The sequence below is a fragment of the Gallinula chloropus genome, assembly GCF_964237585.1.
Source record: "Gallinula chloropus genome assembly, chromosome: 14".
Classification (NCBI taxonomy): Eukaryota; Metazoa; Chordata; class Aves; order Gruiformes; family Rallidae; genus Gallinula; species Gallinula chloropus.
This window is the reverse complement of record NC_140099.1, coordinates 20120281-20147369: the sequence shown is the minus strand read 5'-3', so window position 1 is coordinate 20147369 and position 27089 is coordinate 20120281. Positions and strand designations below refer to the sequence as shown.

The 27089-nt window shown below is 48.3% G+C and overlaps 1 protein-coding gene across 2 annotated transcripts in view; it reads right to left on the bottom strand.

The window, feature by feature from the left end:
- Positions 1-521: 521 nt before the first annotated feature.
- The window catches only part of MDGA2 (MAM domain containing glycosylphosphatidylinositol anchor 2), a gene marked incomplete at both ends in the record, with an annotated part of 321167 nt that continues 294599 nt past the window's right edge, over positions 522-27089 (bottom strand). For both annotated transcript variants that reach the window (XM_084270655.1, XM_084270656.1), the window contains 6 exons: positions 522-610; positions 1391-1496; positions 6973-7103; positions 13918-14076; positions 15492-15647; positions 22197-22217. In XM_084270655.1, coding sequence (XP_084126781.1) covers positions 522-610; positions 1391-1496; positions 6973-7103; positions 13918-14076; positions 15492-15647; positions 22197-22217 — 662 coding nt within the window. The remainder of the gene's footprint in view (positions 611-1390; positions 1497-6972; positions 7104-13917; positions 14077-15491; positions 15648-22196; positions 22218-27089) is intronic.

The following is a 27089-nucleotide window of genomic DNA, read 5'->3' as shown; positions in this document are numbered from 1 at the left end:
GAATGCCAGCTCTTCACATACCCTGTTTACAGTGAGGTGTTTCTCTCGCTCTCTGCTTTTGTTTTTATTTCCTCTCTCTCTCTCTCTCTTGCCTTCCTCCTTTTGTTTTTGTTTTTGGCAGGCCATTAGGTTTCCATGGTAACAAGCAAACTATTCATTTGAAACAAAACCAGCCATGACTTTGTGCTTTGACAAGGGTTTCTATAGCTCTTTGCCGAGAGTTCAACCAGATGATGCTGTATTCATTATTGACCACAAAAGCACCTGAAGGTCTCTTCCTTACTTAGGCCAGATCTCGTTCTCACACGTGGTTCATAGTGAGTTACACTCCCATGATGCCTTTTTATGTCCCCAGTGCTTTTTAATTACCTTTTTTTTTTATTTATTTACGTATTTATTTAACTTTTGAGTCAGTCAGTGGAGGAATCTTTGGTAGTTTGTTTTTAAATGTCCAGTTTACAAAGACTCTTTTCTTCATGCCAGTGCCTGGTGAATCTTTTGTAGCCTCTGCCAGGATAAGGTCACCTCTGATGACTTAAGACAGACATGAGGATGATAACTGGGATAAGTCGTATATGCGCTAATGTCCCAACAGCACCTGATCGTAAATCTACAAAAAGGGGGGGAAAAAGGGACAATTAAAGGGCTGCCCAGACACAATCAAGGCTCAGAAGATACAGGCTACAATGCACACACTGGGGCAGAGGGATGGAACAACATCCATGGGGAACCACAACACAGATATTCATGGATTTCATATCGTTTGGGTGCACTGAATCATAGAATCAGAGAATCACAGGCTGGTCTGGGTTGGAAGGCACCCCAAGGATCAGAGACCTCCAACCCCCCAGCCACAGGAAGAGCCACCAACCTCCAGGCCTGGAGCTACACAAGGTTGCCCAGGGCCCCAGCCAACCTGGCCTTGAACACCCCCAGGGATGGGGCACCCACCCCCTCTCTGGGCAGCCTGTTCCAGCCCCTCACCACTCTCTCTGTAAAAAACTTCCCCCCAACATCTCATCTAAACCTTCCCTCCTTCAGCTTCACTCCATCTCCCCTTGTCCTGCCATTGTCTTCCCTTTTAACACATTATTGATGCTCCTCTACCTACCCGCCCATCTCAACCCCCCTCAGTGCAAGCCCAGCGCTCCCACCGCCGCCTACATCCCATCATCCTTCCACTGGCATCTCTGCTAAACCAGCATCATCCCAACTGAACAAAGACATTTTGACTCCAGATTTTGCTTCCAAGGAAAACATCGCGCTTCAAGCCTCTCCAACTGAGCCCAACAATACATGATTGTCCTGGAGAAAACCCATTTTAAGGTGTCTCAAACTGGCAACTGTGAGGAGCGATTTGCTCTCCCCTGCGTGTGGAAGAGCCACTTACTGTTGGCCGGTTGGTCTGATTTCATACACTCTCCTTCCACAATCGATACATCATCAATAGCGATGTCACCTTCAATGCCAGGGCCCCGGATCCCTTCGAAGATGAGCTGTGAACAAGCCAAGGAACAAGCAGATCAGAGGGTGCTGTTGAGCTGCATCATGCAGGCACTAAACTCCAGCGATGGGCTTGGCATCATCTACAGGCACTGTTCGTGGTGGAGCAAAACGCAGCCAAGTTCACACGTAATGGTCAGGTGACAGCAGATGATGTGGGAGCTGTGGAGGGTTTTACACTTCAGAAGGAGATGAAAAATAGCAGAGCTGCTAGTTGTCTGCCTTGCTGTCTACCTGATGTCTCCAGGTCAGCTTCATCACTGCTAAGTGCAACGTGTGTATTTATCCAAGTACAATATTCCTGCAGCGAAGAGCAGGGTGAAGAGGAGGAGAAGTTTTAAAGAGAAGTTTAAAATGTGTTTTTCCCAGGAACTCCTGGCAGCTGAAGCAAACAGCAGAGGCTCAGCCTGAAGAACAGCACCTGCAAGGTGCTGGAGGGCTGAGTGTCCACTCAACCACATGAGAACACAGAGGAGACAGAAAAGCTCCAAAAGTTAAAAGGAAGTTTCTGGCTCTGGGAGGTGGCCCAACCAGTCCCTCCCATCCCATCTCCCACACTGGGCTCCCTCTGCACAGTGGTGGCACCTCCCTGCAGACAGGAGATGCCTCCATGCAACCATTCCCTGGCTCATGAAAGCTTGGGAGAAACCTCTCCAGAGCCAGGTTGGCATCCCATCACCTCTAAGACAAAGTTGTATTTATTTCAAGGGTTCAGGAAGGGACTGCCTTTGATTGGGATCCCCTGAGGTCCCAGTGATCTCCTGTGATCACCTTGGTGGATTTTAATCTCCCAGACCTCCTGCTGCAGCAGGAACTGGTGACAGTGGCAGCTTCTCTCGTGTCCCATCATTACATCTAGAAGCTTTGATGCCCTCTAGGAATGGGTTTATATTCATCAGAGGACACTATGATGCTGTTTTATCTCAGAGAGGGTCAGGGTAAAGATTTTATTCCTCTATAAGCCTCTGGTAAATGGATGTCTGGGATTTCACGGTCCCATTAACCTCTTCCTGTTCCATATTCCTACTCTGAAACCCCAACCACTGGAGCTGGGAAAAGGAATGGTGCCTGTGGGGAGGTGGATGGCTTGGCACAAGGTTGCTAATGTTATTTTCCAAGATGTTTGTTATTAGCCATGGATAACTATTGCTTAAAGAAACAAAGTTATCCACTCCCCCAAACCCACTGTGATGCTGCTTCATTAGCTTTGCAGAAGAAGGGGCTCCTCCTGTGCTGTGGGAAATTCATTCCCTAGGAAACTTCAAAGCCTTTCACAAGAGAGGAAGGAATTCTGTAAGGAATACATTTCCCAAGCAGCACCAGTTGCACAGTTCTCTCTCCTTCTCCCTTTGTCCCTGCCTCAGTCCTTTGAAATACTTTGGGCTAACTCAGATGACAAGGGGTTTTTTAGCTTTAATCTGCACCACTATATGCATGAAACTCCATGGATTTTGTGAGGGTGCACTGTGGCACTAATGGAGACATTAACTCTTGGGGGTAGAGTAAATACATCTGGAAAAAAAAAAAATCATTAATTCCATCTGGAGCTAAATGCTTAAATTAGGTTGCAAAGTGATCTAACTGCATCAGGGAGATGTCTGGGGCACCCGGATGGGCTCTCTCTGCTGTCATTGATTTCAGCAGGACTCAACTGACCCTCTTCTTCCAGCAGCTTCTGATGTTTCCCTGCTTGTTAATACAGTTCAACCCAAGCTGTGCACTTGAAATGAATCCCTTTCATTATAAACAACCAGTAAATTCTCAGGGTGGTGGGAGATGACCCTGTAAATCAGAGGGCTCCAGTAGCCCGTCCAGCTGGATGCGCATCCCCCAAGGACTGCACCACAACAGTGTGTGATGCCACCAGCCATCACAGACTCACAGAGTCACAGGGGGTGGGAGGGACCTCCAGAGCCCATGGGGTCCAACCCCAGGACAGGGCACACAGGTTGGCGTCCAGATGGGGCTTGAATATCTCCAGAGAAGGAGACTCCACACCCCTTGGGCAGCATCCCACGACGATCCTCCACTCTGCCTTTCCTCGGAGGGCATGTCGCTCCCACACATCTCATCCCTTTGCTAAGCTGAGCATCCCCAGGAGGTGCCTGAGCCTGCAGCTAGCAATGAGAGGCAGGTCCTTACAGCCAGCCTGTTGTGCCCAGAGCCACGCAGCAAGGTCTGTGCTGGGAGCACGAGATAAACCTGAAAGCTCTGCGTTTGGAGAGGGAGGCTCCATCGGTGCCTGACTGAAGTGCGACGCTGCAGGTTAATTGCCACAACAAGGTGGATATTAATGCAACAGGAAACCATAATTGGGAAAACAGTAAGTTTTCCTGTAATTTACCCTGCTGTCTGTAAACAGCACCTCAGGTAATTATCCCTCTGACGATTTTTGACTCTGCCTCTGATGACGGGAAGCTTTCAGCTCGAGAGGAAAGCATCTTCTCTTCTCCCCCCGCCAAAGTACAGCTTGCCCTCCTGCTCCTTGGCAGCAGGCACACCACCAGTCAACGGAGTTTAAAGTCAAATCTTTCCTGATAATGAAAAACACTGTTTCCAGACAAAAGGACTCCACACAAACACGACAGCCAGCACTTAATTAAAATCTGCATTTGGCACTGAGCTCCACGGGCCTCAGAGACGGGGCTGCCATTAGCCAGCTTGGCTGCATGCTCGGAGCAAATCACTGCAGATGAGTGCTGGCAAGGCATGGGCATGATGCAGCAGTGATGCACAGGAGGTGCCAGATGACCAGAAGACCAGAATCCCCCACCAGTATCCCACCAAACCTGCTATCTGCATGTCCATGACCTTAGGTAGCTGTTGTTAAAGATACTGTGTGGAGCTGAAGAATAGAGGGGTTATACATATGGCAAAGGCCACTCTGCTCTCTTAACAGGGGGCATGGAAATCATAGAATCACAGAATGGTCTGGGCTGGAAGGGACCCCAAGGGTCACAGAGTTCCAAGCCTCCTGCAACAGGCAGGGCCACCAACCTCCAGGCCTGGAGCTACACAAGGTTGCCCAGGGCCCCAGCCAACCTGGCCTTGAACACCCCCAGGGATGGGGCACCCACCCCCTCTCTGGGCAGCCTGTTCCAGCCCCTCACCACTCCCTCTGTAAAAACTTCCCCCTAATATCTAATTTAAACCTTCCTTTCTTTAGCTTTATTCCATCCCCCTTCTCCTGCCACTGTCAACTGAAATATGCCTCTATAGTGTCCCCCAAAGTTATCTCAAGTGTCTCCAGGGGATTCAGCTTGTGCATCTTCAGATTTTACCTCCCTGGACAGTCTCCCAATAAGCAGAGGAGAGCCTCACGACATCCCCAGGACAGCGTGATGACAAGGGGTAAGGCCTTACACTCACTGCCAGGAGCTGAACATCTGTCTCAGTGGCCCAGAAGGGTCATCTAGGTAAGGGCAGATTGGTCCATCAATGCAAAAAAAATCTCTTTTTGGCAAAAAAAAGGTCTCTGGCACAAGAAGGGTATCAAGGAAAGCACAGCTGAAGGCTCTGGCAGCACTCCTGCTCAAATCTGAATTGAAGTGACACCTTCCTAGATGCCAGTGTTTGTTGTAAGAGCTGGAGCACCTCTCTCCTATGGAGAGAGGCTGAGAGAGTTGGGCTGGTTCAGACTGGAGAAGGGAAGGCTCTGAGAGGACCTTATATTGGCCAACCAATACCTGAAGGTGCCTATAGGAAAGATGGGGAAGAACTGTTCCCAAGGGCATGGAGCAATAGGATGAGGGGGGATGGTTTAAACTAGAAAGGGGAGATTTAGGTTGGGTGTTAGGAAAAAAGTTCTTCCCTCTGAGGGTGGTGAGACCCTGGCACAGGGTGCCCAGAGAGGTGCTGGAGGCCCCATCCCTGGAGACATCCAAGGTCAGGCTGGATGGGGCACTGAGTGACCTGCTCTAGTGATGATGTCCCTGCTCACTGCAAGGTGGGACTGGATGGGCTCTGAAGGTCCCTTCCTACCCAACACATTCTGTGATTCCATGAGTCTATGAATTACATCCACATGCTCTCTTTTTTGGTGCCCATTCTTTAAAAACACTCAAGAAGTGGCTCTCTCCCCAAGACAGCTTGTGTGCAATACTTTCTGTGATTCAAAGCACTGTAACCCTCTCAGTTCTTCACCATGGAAGCTTTGTTATATGTCACAGGGACTGGGAAGGTATAAACCAAAACAGAGCTGCACTTTTACCCATATAAATTAACCCATAAAAAGTTTTAATTCCCATGCCTGTGCACTGTTTTACTGCAGAGATTCACTTCAATTCACTCTCCTTAAATTTAACTGGGAGGTTTATATTCTTTCCTACTTAAGCTCCTAAATGGAAAATAAAGTTTGCTTGATGCAAGAGCTGCTAAAAAAGTAATTTAAGGTTCTGAGCACGCTGACATTTATTTGTTATATTTGTGCAGAGCTTCATGGCTTTGCATTTATTTTATGTGGGAGCCTTTAAACACAACAGTGTTAAAGGTGGAAAATAGCCAAGCAGAGGAGGTTCCATGTCACGTACCAGCTTGTGGCCCCAGGGAATAAGGTTTTAAAGAGATGTGAGCTGAGGTACACCAGGAGCAGAGCTCCAGGGGTGGGGCCTCCATCACCTCACTGGGCAACCTGTACCAGGGATCCATCACCCTCAGAGGGAAGAACTTTCTCTGGTCTCATCTAACCCTGTCCAGTTCTAGTTTAAGCCATCACCCCTCATCCTATCGCTCCCTGCCCTTACCAACAGCCCTGCCCAGCTTTGCTGTGGGTCCTTCAGGGATGGGAAGAGGTTCAAAGCTCTCCCCAGAAGCAGCCTTCTCTTCTCTAGGCTGAGCCAGCCCAGCTCTCCCAGTCTGGCTCCAGACCAGAGTTGTTCCAGCCCTTGGATCATATCCATGGCCTCCTCTGGACCTGCTCCAAGAGGTCTGTGTCCTTGTCCTGGGGACCCCCGAGCTGGATGCAGCACTGCAGGGGAGTCTCTGTCTCACAGTGGAGCAAAGAGTCAGAATCCCCTCTCTCCATCTGCCACCAGCCTCCTGGTGCACAAGGAGGGGTCCATTCCTTTCTCTGCAGGAAACACCTGTATTTCAGGAACCCTCTAACCCAGGTACTGTACCACAGACCCTAAGCACTATTTCACAGGAAGTAATTTAGTATTCCAGCTGTTAATCTGAAATCATAACCCCCAACTTCTTATATCAGTTACCAGCATCTTCCCAACCACAAGAAGTTTTGCCTTCAAGCAGAGAGCTGCTGTCCTGCTGTTAAAAGTGTGCATCCTTAAGCTCTGTGGTGCTCACCTATTTAAAGCAGGGAAAGCAATTATCCACCCACAAAGCAGCTTTTGGAGCAGAAACAAAGATGCTGGGGTCCTGTGCCACAAGGAAGGGGTCAGACTACACAAGCCCCCTCCACAGAAAGCCGAATACTCCCTCTCCCAAATCCTGACACGCTGTATGAGCCATTACCTGGAATGAAGTCGGGGGGTTGATATTCACACGGGCTTGGTTCCAGTGCTGGCCCTTGTTTCCACTTGAAGACCACAGCGGGTTCTCTATGGCAGTCTGACCTTTCAACCGCAGGTAAACGTTCAAGCTTCCTGGAAGAGAGGGGGAGAATTGGAGTTGGTTAGGCTCTCTGATGGAGCAGAGGTGCTGGGCTGGGTTTGGCAGTGGCCCCCTGCTCCCCTCCCCGTTCCCGTGCTGCTGTGGCCTCTGCCAGGGCTGAGTGGATGAGTTTCTGGTCATAAATCCAGAAAACTTGGGAACACTGTGAAGTGGTGATGGGAATTCAGGACTGAGTGTGCAGGGAGTGTGCTCCCACATTGCAGACAGGGCAGTGGCACCCACTGCTCCCAGCACATGAGGCTTCCCAGGATGACATGGGCAAAAAGGGGTTCCCCATGCTTTAGTGCATGTTCATAACCTCCTTAGCCAAGGATAAATGAGTAACTTGGTTGCCTCATGCTGAGCTCTTACTTACAGAGGCTGTCAGCCCCCTAATGGAGTGCCATAGAGCCCAGGAAATCTATTGGACAGATGCCCTTGCATCACTCCCTGGTGGAGATACCACCAAGGAGTATCTCTGAAGGACCACGTGATCCTCTGAGCTCAAACAACCTCAGAAAAGTTGGTGGAGAACACCCCAGCAGCCTCAGGTCTTTCCCCACCAACGACTATTAAGTTACTGGTTCCAGCACAGATGTTATTTGCAACAGGTAACAGATCATCTGCATCCAGCAGAGCTTCTCTCCCACCATCTTCCCTGCCCTGGACCACAGACAGACACAGACTGTCTCAGTGCACCAGGAGACACAGCAAATGCCTCAACTTCCTTTAGCAGGGTTCAGTAATCTGTGTACCCTGGAGATTTTGCTCAGTGTCCAGGTTTTGGCTAGGACAGAGTTCATTCCTTTCTAGCAGTGGGTGGAATGCTGTGTTTGGGAGTCAGGATGAGAGCAGTGCTGATAACACCCTGGTGTTTCTAGTTGTTGCCCAGCAATCAAGGACTTTTCAGTTGTTTGTATTTCCCCACTAATGAGAAGGGAGGGGACAGAGCCAGGACAGGTGACCCAAACTGGCCAAAAGGGGTATTCCATGCCAATGATGTCATGCTCAGCGTAAAAGGGCGTTGGTGGGGGGAGCAGCAGGCAGCCTCAGGATGTGTGGGTTTGGAGATAGTCCAGTTTTGGGACAGCTCTGATCTGTACAGTCTGAGCTGTGCATCATGCATCACCAGTTTCAAATATTTTGCTATCTAATCTAAACCTTCCCTCCTTTAGCTTTAGTCCATTCCCCCTTGTCCTGCCATTATCTGCTCTTTTTAAAAGTTGAATCCCCTCCTGCTTATAAGCTCCCTTCAGGTACTGGAAGGCTGCAATGAGGTCCCCCCCCAGCCTTCTCTTCTCCAGGCTGAACAAGCCCAGTTCCCTCAGCCTCTCTTTGTAGGGCAGGTGCTCCAGCCCTCTAATCATCCTTGTGGCCCTCCTCTGAACCCTCTCCAACAGTTCCACATCCTTCTTGTACTGGGGGCCGCAGATCTGTTACCTACAGATGTGTGGGGCAGAGCTGTCCCTTTGTACTACACAAACCCCTGCCTTTGCCTTCATCTGAGAAAGTCCACACAAGACCCCTATTTTTTAGGAAGCCTGGAATGACAGCTGGGAAGCTCATACAAATTATATTTGCAATGAAAGCTCTCGGATCTGAGGCAGCTGCACAGTGACTCAGCCCCTGCTAATAAAAAGTTCTTATTTGGAGCAAGAGTGAAAACTCAGTGCCTTGAAAAACATAAGGCCAAACGTGTAATGGAGCAGCAAATATTCTCATCACGGCTATTTCACCAGGGTGCCCAGAATGAAGCCATACATCTTCTTTGAAGGAGGTGGGGGGAGCGATGCTCGCCGGAGCAGCTGGGCAGCACTGCGGCTCCCACTGCAGCAGTTCAGGTTTTCAAACGCTGGGGAGGGTGTAGAAACAAGGAACCATGGCTTTTACTGGGGATGCTCAGTCCCTGCCTATGCACACTGGGGTAAAATAAAGACCTGCAAGAGAAAGGGCTTGAGAGAAGGGAAATGCCCAGGAGGGTTCCCTGGAGCAGCCCTGCCTCCCAGGTAATATTGAAGGGGTGAGCAGGGCTGCTCAGCCTCAGCTCTCTTCCAAACACCCTCAGCAGCACATGGGCAAGGTTTAGATTGTTCAGCTACAGCAGTTTCCCTTCCCTTCCCTTCCCTTCCCTTCCCTTCCCTTCCCTTCCCTTCCCTTCCCTTCCCTTCCCTTCCCTTCCCTTCCCTTCCCTTCCCTTCCCTTCCCTTCCCTTCCCTTCCCTTCCCTTCCCTTCCCTTCCCTTCCCTTCCCTTCCCTTCCCTTCCCTTCCCTTCCCTTCCCTTCCCTTCCCTTCCCTTCCCTTCCCTTCCCTTCCCTTCCCTTCCCTTCCCTTCCCTTCCCTTCCCTTCCCTTCCTTTCCCCCAAGAGTTTTCACAACAACCATGCTGGTCTGTAAAAAGCAGGGTGTTAGGCAAGACTGCCTGAAGTTTATTCTATAACTTATATAGTTGTAAATATATGACTTATAAGTTAAGTTATATTTAATGTTACTTTTTCAAAAAGACAAAAAGCAATGCCCACATGGAGCAAGGGATGAACAGCTGGCTAATTATTGCCCTGGCCTGTGAGGGCTGATGCTGCCCGTGCTGCAGGGCTGCTGGGAATAACTGAATAATTTAGGCATGAAGAGCATGCAATCCCATCAGAGCTGAGGTACCAGGGAGCTGAGACTGTTCACAGTGTGCTCAGCCTCTCTGTGCCACACAATCTCTTCAAATTAATAGAAGAATAATAGCAGTTGGACTTGAAATGAATAGTCATTACTGGAGCAGATCGCTCAGTCAGCTGCTGCCCAGTGTGGTGGTTAGTGTGGATGCCCCCACTGCTGGGTATGCACGCTGACCTGCCCAAAATGTCACCAAAAACTTAACTTCTGACTCCTGCAACAAATGCTTACCCTTGAAAGTCTGCCAGAAAGGTGCTGGAAAAGTTACAAGGCCTTTGCTGCTGTGAGGGAGGATGGGTTGGCTGTCAGCACCACACTGAGGTCTGTCCATCAGTAAGTCACATACAGGTTTCAAACTATCCCCAGCTCCAGCCATAAGGGCAGTGAAGTGACTCTTGAGTAGGGGACACAAACAGTGGGCAGGAGCAACCACTGTGAGTTAAGGAGTGAAGTTTACCCTCTGACAGCATCCTGCCAGGACAGCACGGGGTGCTCTGGAGACGTCGCCAGCTGCAACCCTGGGGTGACATTTTGAGTGCTCATCACTGTGCAAACACAAACAGCTTCCCCAGCGTGCTCTGCCAGCGTGTTCTGCTTCCACTGTGTGCTTGGTGATGGCTCTCTGATGACAGGAAACATTACTGGTCTTGGAGTATCAATTAGAAATGCCCCATTTTGGGGTGTAGATGGAAAAATCGGAAACACAGGCTGCTTTGAAAGATAGGGACAGCTATAATGGAACTGCAACCTCCTTCTGTCTCAATGTTGAGACACAATAAGGACAGTCACTCTTCATTTTCCTCTTCCCCAACAATGGCTCGTTGTTTCCTGCAAATCATGTAATGGGAACTTCTATTTCTCCTGAGCTTTAGGGATAATCTGCCTTCCCCTTCTGAAGGGTGCAGAGTGCAGTCTCTCTGGCAGCCAGCACTCTCTGAGTTACCTCTGTGTGATCTGTCAGGATTCACCACCTGACTTGTAAGGAAGAGGCAGCTATTTCAGGTAAAGAAACACTTTATCTTTCAGAATCTAGCATGGGATGTAGGTCCCTGTTTATCTCCTCAGAGCTCTGCTGCGGCGTAAGCGCTAATCTCAGATCAGCGCTCGGCTCTCTGCAAAGACTCCCAAGTACCTCTCCTTATCACTACACAATTTTTCAGCCTCTCTCTCCTCCAGAGACACCAAAGACCTGAACAGCAGGTGCAGAACCTGAGCTGGATAAACTGCCAGAGTGTTTGGTTTCCATACAGTTTCAAACTGATGTCGCTGGGGTCACGTTGAAGAACGGAGGTTGAAGTATCTTTGCCCTGAAGCCTCCAAGAGCAGACCACACCAGCAAGAGAGCATCACCCCAGGATGACTGCCCATTTTCTTAGGGATCCTTCCAAATGTTGTCAGAAACACAGAAATATTTTGATAAGCATTGAAAATGTTCTGGAAACAAAGCACTTTGCTCCTGAGACATGGGAATAACAGCCCTAATACTGCTTGGGAATCTTATGGGCACTGGTAGCTAGGGAGGATAAAGGAACATGGTGGAAATGCTGATTTGAAGCACCAAAGTCTGCTAAACCTCCCTACAGCACTTTGGGTGAAAGATCAAGGGTTAATGGCCATGTATCTTCTCCAAACATGTTGTCCTCAGGTCCAAGGAAGGAAGAGGAGGAGATTTATTCCAGATAAATTCCCCTGAAAGACACTTATGAGGGCAGGTTGAGAATCTGTAGCTCATGGTTATTCAAGAGAGGGATCCTTCAGCCCAGAGACCATAGTGAGGTCTCCACCAGCAGCTCCTATCCCACTCTTGTGATGAAACCAATGAGCTGGCAGTGTTAGAGCTGACAGCTGCCCAGTGTCAGAGCCGATAGCTGCCCTGACTGGCAGAGCTCATTCCCAAATGGGGATAAGAAGCATTTTCAACACGTTGGCTGCAAATTCCAGAAGAGCAGTGAAGGGTCAGGGCTTCTAACAGCTTGTGATAAACCAGCCCATCTGTTTGAGCAGGAAGATTTAGTTATCCACAGGGGATTCATCTTTAACAAAATGGAACTCTTCAGAAAGAAATATTTGGAGTTCAATGTTTTGTGCAGAACTATTGAGGTTGGAGGCACCTCTGGAGATCATTCCATCTAAACCCCTGCTCAAAGCATGGGAGATTAAAGCAAGTCACCCAGGACCAGGATATGGCTAAAGACAGAGTCTCTACAACCTCTCTGGACAACTGAGAGTTCAGCTATTCATACAATAATCATGTGCTTAAACCACTGATGTCCCAGAATTTCCTCACACAGTGGGTGTTTATTTTCTCTTCATTATCCTCAATTGCAGCGACAGAGCTGGCATCTGGGGACTCAAATGGTCTATACTTCCTGATTTCACCATTTGTATCTCATACACATGCTTCATTCTCCTGTGTTTCACAATGTTTTGCCCATAGGAGGAATTACTATTCTGCAGTTAGCAGGTGTGTGTCTGAATGTGCATTTAATGGCCGATGGTTTAATTCACTATTCTGCTGTCACACTGCTCTTCAAGACAGAGCAATGTGTATCTCTGCACAGAGCTATACAAACATTAGCTAAAATGACAGTCACTGGATTTTTTTTAATACAAAAGTGGGATTGAGCAATTTTGGTTTTCAGCAAGTAGGTGCCCATATTGCTGGGAATAAATCCTGTGGGTCTACGATCACTATGTGTCACCACCACCGTCTTCAGCTGTGGGTCAGGTCTGTAATTCAAGAAATTACATGGAAGCAGAAAGGAGTCGTCTTAGTAAATCATAGAATCATAGACTGGTCTGGGTTGGAAGAGACCCCAAGGGTCACAGAGCTCCAACCCCCTGCCACAAACAGGCAGGGACACCAACCTCCAGGCCTGGAGCTATACAAGGTTGCCCAGGGCCCCAGCCAACCTGGCCTTGAACACCCCCAGGGATGGGGCACCCACCCCCTCTCTGGGCAGCCTGTTCCAGCCCCTCACCACTCTCTCTGCAAAGAGCTTCCCCCTAAGATCTAATCTAACCCTTTCTTATACCCAGCCAAAGGTATTCCAGACAAACTCTTTGACTCTTTATGTTTGCAATTTTGCTCCTCACTGTTACACACCAGAAAGAGCCTCACACACGACCACACAGGGTCACAGATGAGTTTGTATTCTTATTCCAGTAAGTCTGGCATGGCTCACAAGCTTCCTTCCAAGAAAGAGCCAAGCTCCCTGCTGCACGACAGAGCCAATAGGGTTTTTACATGTGGGGCTGCTTCCCTGTGCTCACAGTGCAGAGACAACTAACAAAGAACTAAGGGAACTTGTCTGCTCTATTTAGAACCTGAACTCTGCCTGGGGGCAGGCAAAGGTTTTCCAGAGCCATCAATAGAACACGCTGTGAGGATGTGCTTGCCCTTGAAATATATATATATATATATATATAAAAACACATCAGGTCATCTAATACATCTCAATACTTGGAGCTGGAAAGCCTCTTGACACACAGGTAAGCACTGAGTGCCCCACGGGGACTTAGAGGATTTGTAGAAGACCTGTACAGCCTTTATACTTTTATATTTGTCCCACACCTTTGCTTTCAGGCTACACAAAGAAATGAAAATGTGTGTTGCAAGAGCTGTGACTAAAAATAGGCTTGCAGCTACCCCTTGAAAAAATACATGCTCCCACTGCTTTGTGAGTGCATCGGTCACGGCTTCGACAAAGGACCCACGTGCTGCTGCATCGTGCCCAGGCTGTGCTGCTGCCAGCACATGAGGAGCATGGCTGTGGACTGCAGCTGAGGATTGCTCCATCCTCAGCCTAACAAGGAGTGACTCAAAGTGCTGGGTTAGTATCAGCACAACCCTGGCCAAGGCCACTTTTCTGCTTCCACACACCAAAGTTCCCGTGCTCAACCCTCCCCCTCCCCAAAAACACTTCCTAGATGTAAGAGGGGCTCCTGCTAGCGTGCTGGTGAGTGGAAAACAGAGATTTATAGCAATTAGAATGCTACCAGGCACCAATTTTGCTAGCTTTGGTTGTGACTGGCCCTTGCAGGTGTTGGTAGTCCCCCCATGCTTTTCTTTCATTCAAGTGGACATTGCTCGTGCTATGTCTCCCAAAGTGAAAAGAAAAAGGTCATTGGCTTTCTCTCACCTATGTGCTGTCCATACATGTGATAGTAGAAGCTGAAACAATAGGCTGTGTTCGTGGCTCCATAAGGGTTTTTGGGAGCGACGCTGAAAACAGGACTGACAAGTCTGGCCTTTTCTCCTTCCAGCCTCGGCCGTGACGTCTCAATGTACATGTAGAAACCTGGGGGAAGTGCAAGAGGAAATCATTAGGTTGGAGTCTTCAAAATCCAACACACACACGTTCAGGAAGGCACCAGGACTATCACAGGATCGCAGACTGGTGGGATTGGCAGGGTCCTATGGAGATCACCCAGCCCAACCCCCTGCCAGAGCAGGACCCCCTTGAGCAGGCTGCACAGGACAGCATCCAGCATTTGAATGTCTCCAGAGATGGAAACTCCCCAACCTCTCTGGGCAGCCTGGCCCAGGGCTCTGCCACCCTCCCAGAAAAGAAGTTCCTTCTCAAGGATAGGTGGCACTTCCTCTGGTTCAGTTTGTGCCCATGGCCCCTTGCCCTGTCCCTGGGCACCCCTGAACACAGACTGACCCCTCCTCCTGAGCCCCACACCAAGCACCTCGGTGCATTTTACACATTCATCTGACAGCACCACAGTTTCTGGGACACATTTCCTCTGCATTAAGCCAGCATGTTTTCCACAACTCCTTCAAAGACATGATGTCTACCAAGAGCAAAATCAGGCCTGGCAGGTCACAACTTGTAAACAGCCTCCAATAGATGTAGGATTGTATATGCACAAGAAAAGGAAAAAGCCCTTTATGATGTGGTTCAGACTTCAGTCTCAAGGTTGGAATTTGTTCTGATAAACAGTGAGCAGGGAGGACTTGTAAAATAAAGGGAAAATATCCGGAGGGAAACCTTTCAAGGAACATTTTCAACCTGCCCTGTCAATCCCATGTCTGAAAGCTCACTTTCATGAAAGAAGACAATATTAATTTCTTCTGATCCTGGACTGTGCCAACACCAGAGATAGGATTTAGTTAATCCAACCAGGCTAATACAATGCAGGATGACTGTTTTCCTCTCCGGTAGCACGAAGCAGGGAGGGGGGCACACAATAAACCAGCCTGAGTTACTGCAGCACTTGATAAATTCAGCACGATATGTCTGACTTTTCAAATGCAAATCTACACCACAGCCAAGGCAGCACACGCTGCTGTTCACCGGGGTAGCAGACTGGAAATTACGCATTTTAGCAGCACCCAAAGTGAAAAAGGGGCAAACCCCCCCTAAAATATAATAATCTTATTGTGGCAGTCTGTGAGAGCTTGAGTCAGAATTTAAATGATGTAAAATAGGAGAGGATTTCAAGATGTGCCAGAGTATTTCCCCAGTAGACTGTAATGTTGAAGCAATGGCTTTGGAAAGGGCACAGCAGAAACACAGCGAGATGGATAACGGCACCGTCTGGGGGCTGTGCTCTGGGGCCAGCCACACACCTCAGCTCTGGCAGTTTCTTTTAGAAGCCCTCCAAGTAGGACAAGTAAGCATAGTAGGACAAGAAAAACAACGTTGCTGTCTGAAGGGGCTGCCCAGGACTGGCCCCTCACCCCACCGGGCACACCGCTGGAGCTTACCTTCCTTGGAGCCGGTCCGATCGGCGTTTGGCCCCGTGTTTGGGGTGTATTTTGTGTCTCTTGTGGCAGTGCTTTGTTTAGTCCAGTCAAAATTGTCTGTGTCGTCTTGAGTGAAAAGGCAGATGTTACCGTCCTCAAACCCACAGTGGAACTCTCCTGCCAATGCAGAAAACGAGATGAAATTCAGTGGCTGAAACCATTCCTCCTTTGCTTCTCACCCATGCTGCTTATTAACAGGACTGGAAGATAAACCTACATTTATTTTATGCCAGTTTCTGGTTTGTGTATGTTTTCTTTTGCAGTAAACCCAATAAATAAAGGAAACAAACCCACAGTCATCAATCTGTGCTGGTGTTAGCTGAACTGCCATTAAAATCTTACTTTATATCTCCTGCTGACATATTCCCATCTAAACTCGTATCCCTAGAGACCCTGGCTGTTCTTACTCAGCTCACATTGCTAAAAAGCTGGGAAGGTGGCATGTCTGTAAAACATGGACTATGGGGGGAAAAGAGGGAGAAGTGGGTTATTTTGGTTTAGGGATAAGAACATTAGGGAAAAGAGGATAGCAACCTTTTGAGGTGAAACTGTTATCTCCAAGTGACATCTCCTAATGGTTCTCCTAATGACCATAGTCTTGCTTTTTCTATAGGGATGGGAAAGCAAGTAGTGGCTAAAATGAGAGCAAAGGAGCTTTAAGGTGGACATGAATAAAATCTCTAAAGATCAGGACAGTGAAGCAGGTGAATGGATTGCTCAGGAAGAGCAGTGGATCCCCACCACTGGGTTGTAATAACCAACTAGACAAATGTCTGGGCATAAGGTCTACCTGGGCATAAGGTCTACCTGAACCTATGCAGAGTCACAGAATCATTTAGATTGGAAAAGACCTTTAAATTCATTGAGTAGAACTGTAAATATGTGCAGGACCACACCAAGTCCGGAAGGGGACTGTATCATGTCCTGAAGACATCCCCTAGACTTTCACCAAGATCTCTGTGATGTACTTGAGGCCAAATGGTAAATGTTTAGGTCTAAAGACTAAAACCACCAAGAACCTCTGAGAAGCCCCTTTGTGAAGCAGAGGTCTGGGGAGGGGACAGCAGCCCAGAGATCCTGCCTGCTGTGTTTATGGCAGGAGGAGGAAGTCCTACTGTCAGATGTTTAGGAACCAAAACAAATCAAAACTTCAAGGCTCAGTTTTCATCTCAGAAGAGAGTAAGGCCCAACACAGTACAATGCACAGCAGCTTAATTTTATGCACACGAACAGTTCCTGCTGAGTTTAGTCTTCCAGCAAAGTCAATTGATTTATCTGAGAAAACAAGCAAATCTCTCTCCTCTAGGGAGATTGCAGCTGTCTGCATAATGTGTCAGCTACGGCCTCCTTTAGAGGGGTGCAATTTATATTCATTGTTATGAGGAACTCTAACACCAGGTGTCATGGGATTATTCATCTGTGTTAAACTGAGAAGGTATATAACTGTTTGCAGGTTTGGGGTTTCGGCGAACTATAAATCCACTTAAGCCACTGGAGCTTCACTGTAAATCAGTGAAGACAGAGGGACTTGGAGCTTAGCTTGGATACGTGCTGCTAAGCAAGGATGCTGGCCTGAAACTTATTTAAAACCAGGTAATACTGCACACTGAAAAAAGCAGGCTTGAAAAAGTCATTCCAAACCACAACATGCACTAGGAGTGATTTCCAAGTCCTCCCCATCCTTCTTCCACCCATCCCAAGAACATCACCACTCTATCAAACCAAGTTATCACAAAAATGCAGCCCACAGAACCTTCTGGGACTATTAGCACATCAAGCAAGTTGACTTAAATTCTCAATAACTCCAGCAACTTCATTAGATCCTCCAGGAGAATTTATTTCCTAAATCACAGTCCCTTAACCAGGAAACACGACTGACAACCACCAGCACGTTCCAGGACCTTGCATCCTGGTTTGGTTCTGGAAGCAAGGACTCCTGTGTCTTGAATTTTGAATGATGAAGTGGGAATAAAGAAACTCATTCGATGGAGAAGAACCATCATGAGCACTGCAGAACACAAATACAAGCAGAGGCCTGACTGCAGTTCTTCCTGAGAGATGAGAAAATCAAAGAACAAAGCCACAAGGAATACACATGGGGGAAAGCATCCCAAATCTGAGTGAGACATGTGAAGACATGCAGACCAACACCTCCCCAAGGCCAGGAAGAGAAGGCCAAGACCCTGACAAAGCACTTCAGAGACACCAGGACTCGAATGAAGCGCTCTGATCAAAATGCCAGCAGTGCCTCTTGTCTCCAAGAATATCCTTCCCACAATTTGAGCTCCAAACTTGCTTGGTTCATGCTGTGTTTTGTGAATTTGGCTTTCACCTCCACTTACACAAGCCACTCCTAAAGCAAAGCCAGTGCTGCCTCCACACAGTGTGATGGAATTAAATGGCAAAACAGTACCTAAAGGAGAAAAGTTCTTGACTGCCAGCTCCAGTCCTGCAGCAAAGTGAATTAACACAGAGCGTTTCCAGCCATTCGGCAGTTCCCAACCCTACCCCTCCAGTACCTCAAAAGCTCCATATGCATGTCACCCCATGCCCTCAGAGCTTCATTGAGAAATTCCACAGCAACAGCACAAAAAGGCTTCTCTTCAAGTGAAGGGAAAAAAATATATAAATCAGGCCAGGTGAAAAAAGGCAAAGTTAAAATTTAAAAGTCTGTCATTTATTTAATAGGAAAACGCCGACCTTGTGTGGGACTCTGCCACCTGCAGTACACTGGGAAAGGGTACTGGCAAAATATTCTTGGCACTAAACACACCTTAAAAAATGAGAGAAGAATAAAAATGGGCAATAGTTTGTCAGGATTAGCTCAGGTCTTTTCTTATGCAAGAAACAAGAGCATTTAAATAGATCTGGATGGTCCTGAGCTGTTCATGAGTGTCAGCCCTTCCTCAAGCACCCATGGGTGCTCCAGCTCTTGACACCACTCTGGTTTCCAGAAAGCACTAACAATGGTGCTAATTAACACTGCAGAGAGTGGTCAATTTTTGTCAAAGCACATGCCAGCTCTGGATGAGGATTCAGGTTATTAATAATTTCATTGCCAATTAGGGAAAAACCTGAACATGCTCTCAAGGTGAAACGCTCTTCATTGTAGGATGAATTTTTGTCATCTATTTCCATAAAGCTGAAGTTGAATATGAGTCTCTAACATCTAATCTCTTCCATTATTCAGCTATAACATCTAGTTGCACTAATTGATATGAAATCCTTACGGTTTGCATTCAAAGGCTTAGAATATATGCTCAAAAAAAAATGCAGATCTGAGGCTGCATCTGACTGTTTCAGTCATTTGATGCTACTTGCTTATGTACTGCAGAAATATGATAAAAAGGAAGAGTTTATGCAACAGGATTATTCCAGAACCGAAGCAGGAAGAACATGCCTTCAGTTGCCAATACAGGTCCCTTGTCCCAGTTGGATACAGATCTTACTCTTCATTCATAATGGTGGAAATAAAAGCAGAATTCAGCCAAAGGGGTTTAGAAAACAAACAGAACTTTTGTAGAAAGCATGGAGACTGCTGGGATTGACTTTGTTACAGGAGACCATCTCCCTTCTCCAATTTAGAGGTTTGAACCCATTTGTAGACCAAGATTTCTTCTGGATCAAAGGATTTCACTCAAAAAGTCTTTGGGGACCAGAAAAGCCCCAAATTTTACCATCTCTTTGATGGTCTAAAGGAGGTTCCACTGAATACCTCACTGTTCTGGTGGGCAAACCTTCCCATGGCCACGAGTGCAAAGAGAGGCAGACTTAGACCTGGGTCTGGGTGAACCTAATGAGGTTCAGCACTGCCAAGTGTCAGGTGTTGCAGTTTTTTACAGAGAGAGTGGTGAGGGGCTGGAACAGGCTGCCCAGAGAGGGGGTGGGTGCCCCATCCCTGGGGGCGTTCAAGGCCAGGTTGGATGGGGCCCTGGGCAGCCTTGTGTAGCTCCAGGCCTGGAGGTTGGTGTCCCTGCCTGTGGCAGGGGTGTTGGAGCTCTGTGATCCTTGGAGTCCCTTCCAACCCAGGCCATTCTATGATTCTAGAGAGAAGATGAAGAAGTGGTGGGCAGGTTGGAGGACATGCCATCCTCCCTCCCTCCCTTGGGGTAACACACTCCCCACCACAAGGAAAGCTCAGATGCCACCTGCACTCCAGCACGTGTCAAACAGAGCTGTTACTTTTAACTGAGCTATAGAGACATTTAAAAAATGAGACTTTTTCAGATCTTGAAATCATGAAGGACTAAGATGGGAAGCACTTGGGATGGCGATGTAATTTCTTCTTAACATCACAGAGTATATATTTAATACATTAATTACTGAGGCTCTCATCCTCTGCTCATTTCAGTCGATGGGAGTGGTTCCTCTGACTCCCGTGAGCTTTGAACTAAGCCCCAATTAATTATTAAAGCATTGCACAAGATCTTCCACAAATAAGTTTAAAATTTACAGGAAGGCTTAGCCAGGATGCTGAGAGACAGAGGGAGGCAGCTCACACAGCCCAGTGCTGCTTTCCTGCCTGATTATGGCTGCAGCCCAGCAGCAATAACAGCAGAATGAATCCTATTTCCTACTTGGAGATGTTTTCCACCAGTGCTATTAAAAGTGAGAGTAATGGCTGAGTATGTCGTGACAGCAGAACATAGAGCAGGGCCATGAAGATGCTCGGAGGGCTGGAGCAGCTTCACTACGGAGAGAGGCTGAGGGAGCTGTGCTGGGTCAGCCTGGAGAAGAGAAGGCTGTGGGGGGACCTCATTGCAGCCTTCCAGTCCCTGAAGGGAGCAGAGGAACAGGAGGGGAATCAGCTTGTTAAAGGGCAGAGACTGGCAGGACAAGGGGGCTGGAGTGAAGCTGGAGGAGGGAAGGGTGAGATGAGGTATTAGAGGGAAGTTCTTTCCAGAGAGAGTGGTGAGGGGCTGGAACAGGCTGCCCAGAGAGGGGGTGGATGCCTCATCCCTGGGGGTGTTCAAGGCCAGGTTGGCTGGGGCCCTGGGCAACCTTGTGTAGCTCCAGGCCTGGAGGTTGGTGTCCCTGCCTGTGGCAGGGGGTTGGAGGTCTGTGATCCTTGGGGCCCCTTCCAACCCAGAGCAGTCTGGGATTCATTCTGTGGTTCTGGAGTTCCACACTCTTGCTGAGGTGCGGAAGAAAATCACGGAGTAGACGTTGGGGCCATTAGGAACAAGGTGGCTTTAGTGGAGCCCTCAAAAGCTTCAGCCTCATCTCCTGCCTGTGATATTTGTGGGGGATTTGGTGCAAAATTGTAGGAACAAGCTGGAAGAGAAGCCCCTTCCTCCCCTGCAACCACGCCGTGCCTGAGCAGCCGCGCGTTACCAGCAAACACACAGGCAGCGTTTGCATCCCGAGTGACGCCTGTGGAGCTTCCTCCTGTGAAGTCCTCTGAACACTTTCACACCCACAGCACGCTTTTGGTTTCCACGTTTCTCTGTGCAAATGAGGTCCTCATGCACTGCATGGAAAAACACTCCTCTCTCAGGTTTAAAGCTGCAGATGTGCTTCTGACTACCCTTGGAGGTATCAAAATAGCTCCAGAGCTGCAAACGTACGTCCTATGCAGGGATAAAGGAAATCTGGAAATTCATAAACTGACTTTTCCTTCCAAGATTTTCACTGCACTGGGTGAAGTGCAGACAGGGATCACAGAATCACAGGGGTTGGCAGGGACCCCCAGAGCCCATGGGGTCCAACCCCCTGCCAAAGCAGGGTCCCTAGGACAGGGCACACAGGGCGGTGTCCAGACGGGGCTGGAATCTCTCCAGAGAAGGAGACTCCACACCCACTGGGCAGCCTGTCCCAGGGCTCCCTCACCCTCACTGGGAAGAAGTTCTTCCCCAGATTGGTGGGGAACTCCCTGTGCTCCAACTTGAGCCCATTGCCCCTTGTCCTGTCCCCACAGACACTGAGCAGAGGCTGCCCATGTCCCCCTGTGTCCCACCCTTCAGCTATTGATCCCCATTGATCAGATCCCCTCTCAGGCTTCTTCTCTCCAGGCTGAACAGCCCCAGCTCCCTCAGCCTTTCCTCACAGGGGAGATGCTCCAGGCCCTTCATCATCTCTGTCCCTCCTCTGGACTCTCTCCAGGAGATCCCTGTCTGTTTGATCCCAAGGAGCCCAGAACTGGACACAACACTCCAGGTGGGGCCTGACCAGGGCAGAGCAGAGGGGGAGGATCACCTCCTTCAACCTGCTGCCCACACTCCTCTTGATGCACCCCAGGATCCCATCGGCCCTCTCAGCCCCCAGGGCACACTGCTGGCTCATGGCCAGTACTGCTACACAGTACTTGAACTTCCAGGTATTTCACAGCTCCTAGCACATCAGCCATACCCACGGGTCTGGGACACCTACAAAAGCAGGCTGGATTCAGAACACATGTATCGCCCTCTTGCTGAACTGTTTGGGCAATGGGAAAGAAAGATGCTGCAATTCTGCCTTTCTCCATCTACTCTTGTTTTACCACCTTGGCAGCACAAGGGGAATGACACCTTCAGCCACCAGCCTGCTTGCACCCAAAACCAAGGTGGACCCCACAAGGTACAACTGAAAGTGAAATACTTCTCATTCACTGTTTAACTCTGAGGGACAATGGGCACCAGGACAGTCCTTCATGCAAACAGAAGTGAGAAAGATAAAGGAGTTACTCACGTAGATGTGGATTTACTGGAGCTGGAAGACAGAGAAAAAAGTGAAATTAGCACAAAGAGAAAATTCTAGTTCATCAACATTCAGATTATCTGAAATCTCCCATTTTTCCCTGCCCACAGGTCCTGGATCACAGCTCCTACACCCAGCCAGCCAGCAAAACCAATGCCCTCTTCTGGGAATAAAAGTTATGCTACCCAAAGGCAATGACTTCAGTGAGAAATGACAGCCTCTCCCATCCAGGATGCACATGTCCTTTCCCTGGCACCTGCAGTTTGGGGAACAAGATGCTGTGCTTAAGCAGCAGACCTAGATTAACTGGCACAGACACAGTAAGGATGGAGACAGCTGTGCAGCAAAACTCCAGGGCAATTCCTGTGTACAGGAATCCAACAGAAACTACAAAAGGGATGGACTCCTCACCAGAGGAGGTCTTGCATCAGGCCTTGCTCATGACTTAAAAATTAATGTCAGTGTTGCTCAAGGATACTTAACATCAGGAATTATCCTTCTACTCAAGAAATAGAACTATTCTTCAATTTAAGATGTCTGTGCACACGGGAGTCTTAAGAAACAGACAGCACTTGTGTTCTTCTTAGAACAGCCAATTTTCCTTTCAAATAGCAGAAAACATGCATAGCAAGTTTGTGAGAAGATGTTTGATGTCATTAGACCAAGAGACACATCCAAGAAAAAACATGGGGGCTTTTTGGCACATAAACTCTCTTCTAGGGAGGATACACTGGAAAGAAATTTAAGAAGCCAAAGGAAGATGAGGTGTGCTGTCCTAAAATGCTGCCAGCAGTGCCAGCACACCCTGTTCATTGACCTCAACAGGGACCTACCATCATGGCTGGATCTTGGATGCTGCTCTCTTGTGGCTGTACTCTCAGAGGAGCATCCCTGCAGCATCCCACCTCTGAGCATCCATGCACCATTATGAGGGTGGTGGGTCACTGGCCCAGGTTGCACAGAGAGATGGTGGAGGCCCCATCCCTGGAGACACCCAATGTCAGGCTGGATGGGGCTCTGAGCGACCTGCTCTAGTGAAGATGTCCCTGCTCACTGCAGGGGTGGGACTGAAGGTCCCTCCCAACCCAATACATTTTCTGATTCTATGACCCCACCTCTGCATCCCACCTCTGAGCATCCATGAAGCATCTCACCTCTTCCTACTGGCAGGAACAGCTCATGCTGACTCCCCCCCCACCTTGGGAAGCATCAAAAATAATTTTGCCCACAATGCAGAGAAGCCTTGAGATAACTTCACCAAAACACATTACTTGTGCCTGTTCTTTCATGGCTCTGTGCAATGCTCCCCATGGTGTGGTGGCACAGTGGGGTACTGGGAATCTCTGGGGCAAGGGATGAATCTGGCACTCCTATGTCACAGACCCTTGGCAAAATAACCACAACCTCTCCATGCAGCACCCTCTAATACTGAAGTTCATCTACTTATGCCTGAATTGGCTGAAGCCTACAGATATCTTAATGCTGGGAATGGCTACCCAGGTCAGGGGCCAGTGCAACCTGTACAGTGCTAAAGAATGGGAACTGGGCTCGAATGAGAAGTTATTCTGGAGTTCGGAGCTGCCTGTTCACAGAAGGGGAAATCTGAGGATGGATGACTTGGGAAACTGGGTCCTTCAGCTATAAGTACACATGTGAGAACGAGAAGGATGCTGAGCTCATGGTTGGAATTAAGAGCATGTTATTAAGAGAAAAATTGAAACCAAATTTCCTCTTCAAATAACAACACCATCCAGTAATGCCAGAGTCCAGCACGAGTGCTGCTCCCTGCTCTCCTGCTGCTCTTCCCACGCTGCACTTCCAGACACAAACTCCCAGCCTGTGACCCCAGCCATGGGTTCTACATAACTCCAGATTCAATCTGAAGTTCTCCAAAACATCCCTGAATTAGCAGCTCTGCCATTCTATCTTGCCTTCACTGAAACAAATGAACAGCGATTTGCCCCGCTGCAATCTTCTTAAGAAACTTAGTCATTACATTATATTAGATAAACCTCAGAGCTTTTACCAACAAATTACCTTTCATTCTCCAAGAAACATTCATTTTGTGAAATCCTTCAGTGACTGAACTTGGAATTAGCTGAAATTGCTGGGAACTACATTTACTGATGCTTGATTTGTAACTAACCATACGGGCTTTTATGGAAACTATCATCAGCATGTAACCTTGAGTCATGCTATTCAGCTTGTTCACAGCAGAGCAGGGGGGGTGGGGGTGGGGGAAAAAAGGCTTCTTGCCAAACCAGCTTCAGTTCACACTGATTGACAAAGGCAGAAAAACAAATTAAAGCAGTTAGGCTGAACTTATCTAGCATCATAAACTAGGAAAAAAAAAAAAAACAACCCCAAACCACCAGAACCAAGGGAAAAAGCCATCAGAAAATTCACTCTTCTCAGTAATTTCACTCCTCTTCTTCCCTGTGCTGCAAGAAGATGCTCTGTAATGGCTCGAGCCCTGGCTGTGGAAAGGGAAAGTTGCCACGTGCACGACACACATGTAGCAAGTTAAATTACTCAGGGAGGGAAATGAATGGATGACTGAGGGAATAAACTCCCAAGGCTGACTTTGAAACAGCTGGAAAACCTGTGCACCTCCCAGGGTTATCGTTGCTCTGCTCAGCTGACCCTGGCTCACGCTGGGAAGCACGAGGTTTTCCTGGTGGAGAGTCTCAGGGGGAGAACAAAGTGTCACGAAAGGTTTGAGCTTAGTTAGAGCTGAGCTGGATGATCCCTTAATCTTCCTGCCTTTCCTCCAGCAAGCAGAAGATAAAAGAGCATGGAGACCCAGGCCAAGGGCCTGCCCAGGAGTGTGGCTGTGGAGTCTCTGGCTGCAGGGAGTGCCGGGGCCTGCTCCTGCCAGTGGATGGTGGCGGCAATTCCACCTGTGTGAGCTGTGAGCAGGTGGAAGATCTGCTCAGCATGGGACAGAGCAAGGAAGAAGTTGAGAGACTGAGAAGCATTAGGGAGTGTGAGAGTGGTGAGGGGCTGGAACAGGCTGCCCAGAGAGGGGGTGGGTGCCCCATCCCTGGGGGTGTTCAAGGCCAGGTTGGATGGGGCCCTGGGCAACCCTGTGTAGCTCCAGGCCTGGAGGTTGGTGTCCCTGCCTGTGGCAGGGGGTTGGAGCTCTGTGATCCTTGGGGTCCCTCCCAACCCAGACCAGTCTGGGATTCTATGATAAAACCTCCTGGAATTCCAGTTTGGGGGATGACTTTTGCTTTTGGGTGATTTGTATTGGTGCAGGTCAGAGCAGAAAAATGTGGGCAAAGCCAGGTTTCTTAATGCTTGCCCTTCTGGTAGGTGCCACTGCTTTTATGACAAGACATTTCCTGCAGATCCTTCCCAACACAAACATTTGCCCAGCTTACAACAATGGGCAACCCTGTGTAGCTCCAGGCCTGGAGGTTGGTGGTCCTGCCTGTGGCAGGGGGTTGGAGCTCTGTGATCCTTGGGGTCCCTTCCAACCCAGACCAGTCTGGGATTCTATGATGGTGGCCTTCAGAGGCTGCAATGCCATGTTCCTCCTCTGAAAGCCCAGCTGCACGCCCGGCTTTCTTAGCCAAGACAAGCAGGAAGGCAGAGGTAAGCAGCAGCGTGCTGGCTGACCAGCTGCTATGCTTTTTACTGCTGGAAACTTGTAATTGCTGATGGTAATTTCAGCCAGCAGTTAAAAGCTTTAATCAGGAGCAGAAGTCCAAACCTCCAAGCACTTGCTTTGCACAGGAGGAACAACATTCACTGTAAATGCCAGTGCTCTCCAAGGACGGGGCTTTCTTCCTTTATAAAGCTGGAAACCTATGTTTGTGCAAATGTCTAACTCCCAGCATTTATACCCTGCTTGCTGCTGATTTTATTTTTCTCAGGCCCAGCAAAATAATGACAACAATGGCAATAATACTGAGAGCCACAATTATACACTCCTCTTCCACAGAGAATCTGGGGAGTTTCTAAACCTCACGTGAAACTACACAAGCTGGACCACAATGCACCCAGCCACCATTGTCTGTCTGCAGCTGATTCTACTTGCTGAGAGTAGTTTGGGTAGCAGTAGCTCGGGTCTGTTAGTAGTGCTGGGTTGGGTTGTTGGCTTTTTCCTCAGAAGGGAGCTGAACTTGCTTCTTTAATTGTTGGTTGACTTGAAATAAACGAAACATCGTTGCATCTCTAAAGCAACAAGAGCTGAAGCTTTAATTGGAGCAGTTGGGGGATGTTACAGCCAGCTCAGATGAAACAGCCTGACACAGATTTATGTGACGTGATGGAGATTACATTTATACTGTTACTACCAGACGTATCTGCTTTGTATTAGCCCACAAAACCCTCATTAGTGCTACTTAAGTCGCCTTGTTTGTATTTACTCAGCAGACTGTGTTCACTAGCAGAGTAACATATGTATCTCCTAAAGAATTTGTCAAGTGCTGTTTGGCTGTAATTATCAATGTTGCTCCTACTGTGATGATTGCTCTTTTCTCCCATCCTTTTGTGGTGTAGAGGAGAGAATAATTTATGGCAGGTGAGGGATTTCCCTATGAAAAGCTTCTGCCACGGGTAAGTTTTTGATTCAGGGGATGGGAGTTTTTATTCATGGGATGTGGAGTTTTTATTTTGGATTTACAGGGGATCACAGGGTAAAAATGAGCTCATTACTGAGGTTTTCCTGCTTAGATAGTCTCTTTATTTGAGACATTCTGATGGCTATCAGCAGGCTAGCTCACTGGAAGGAAGCTGTTACCTGTATATATTAGCAGTTTCCACGTTAATCTCCTGTTGCAGGTTTTAATTTACAAGGTGATGTGTTCCTCATCCCATACACAGGAGTGTAACCCAAGAGAAATGGTTTCACAGGTAGGATTAATGTGGCTTAACTTT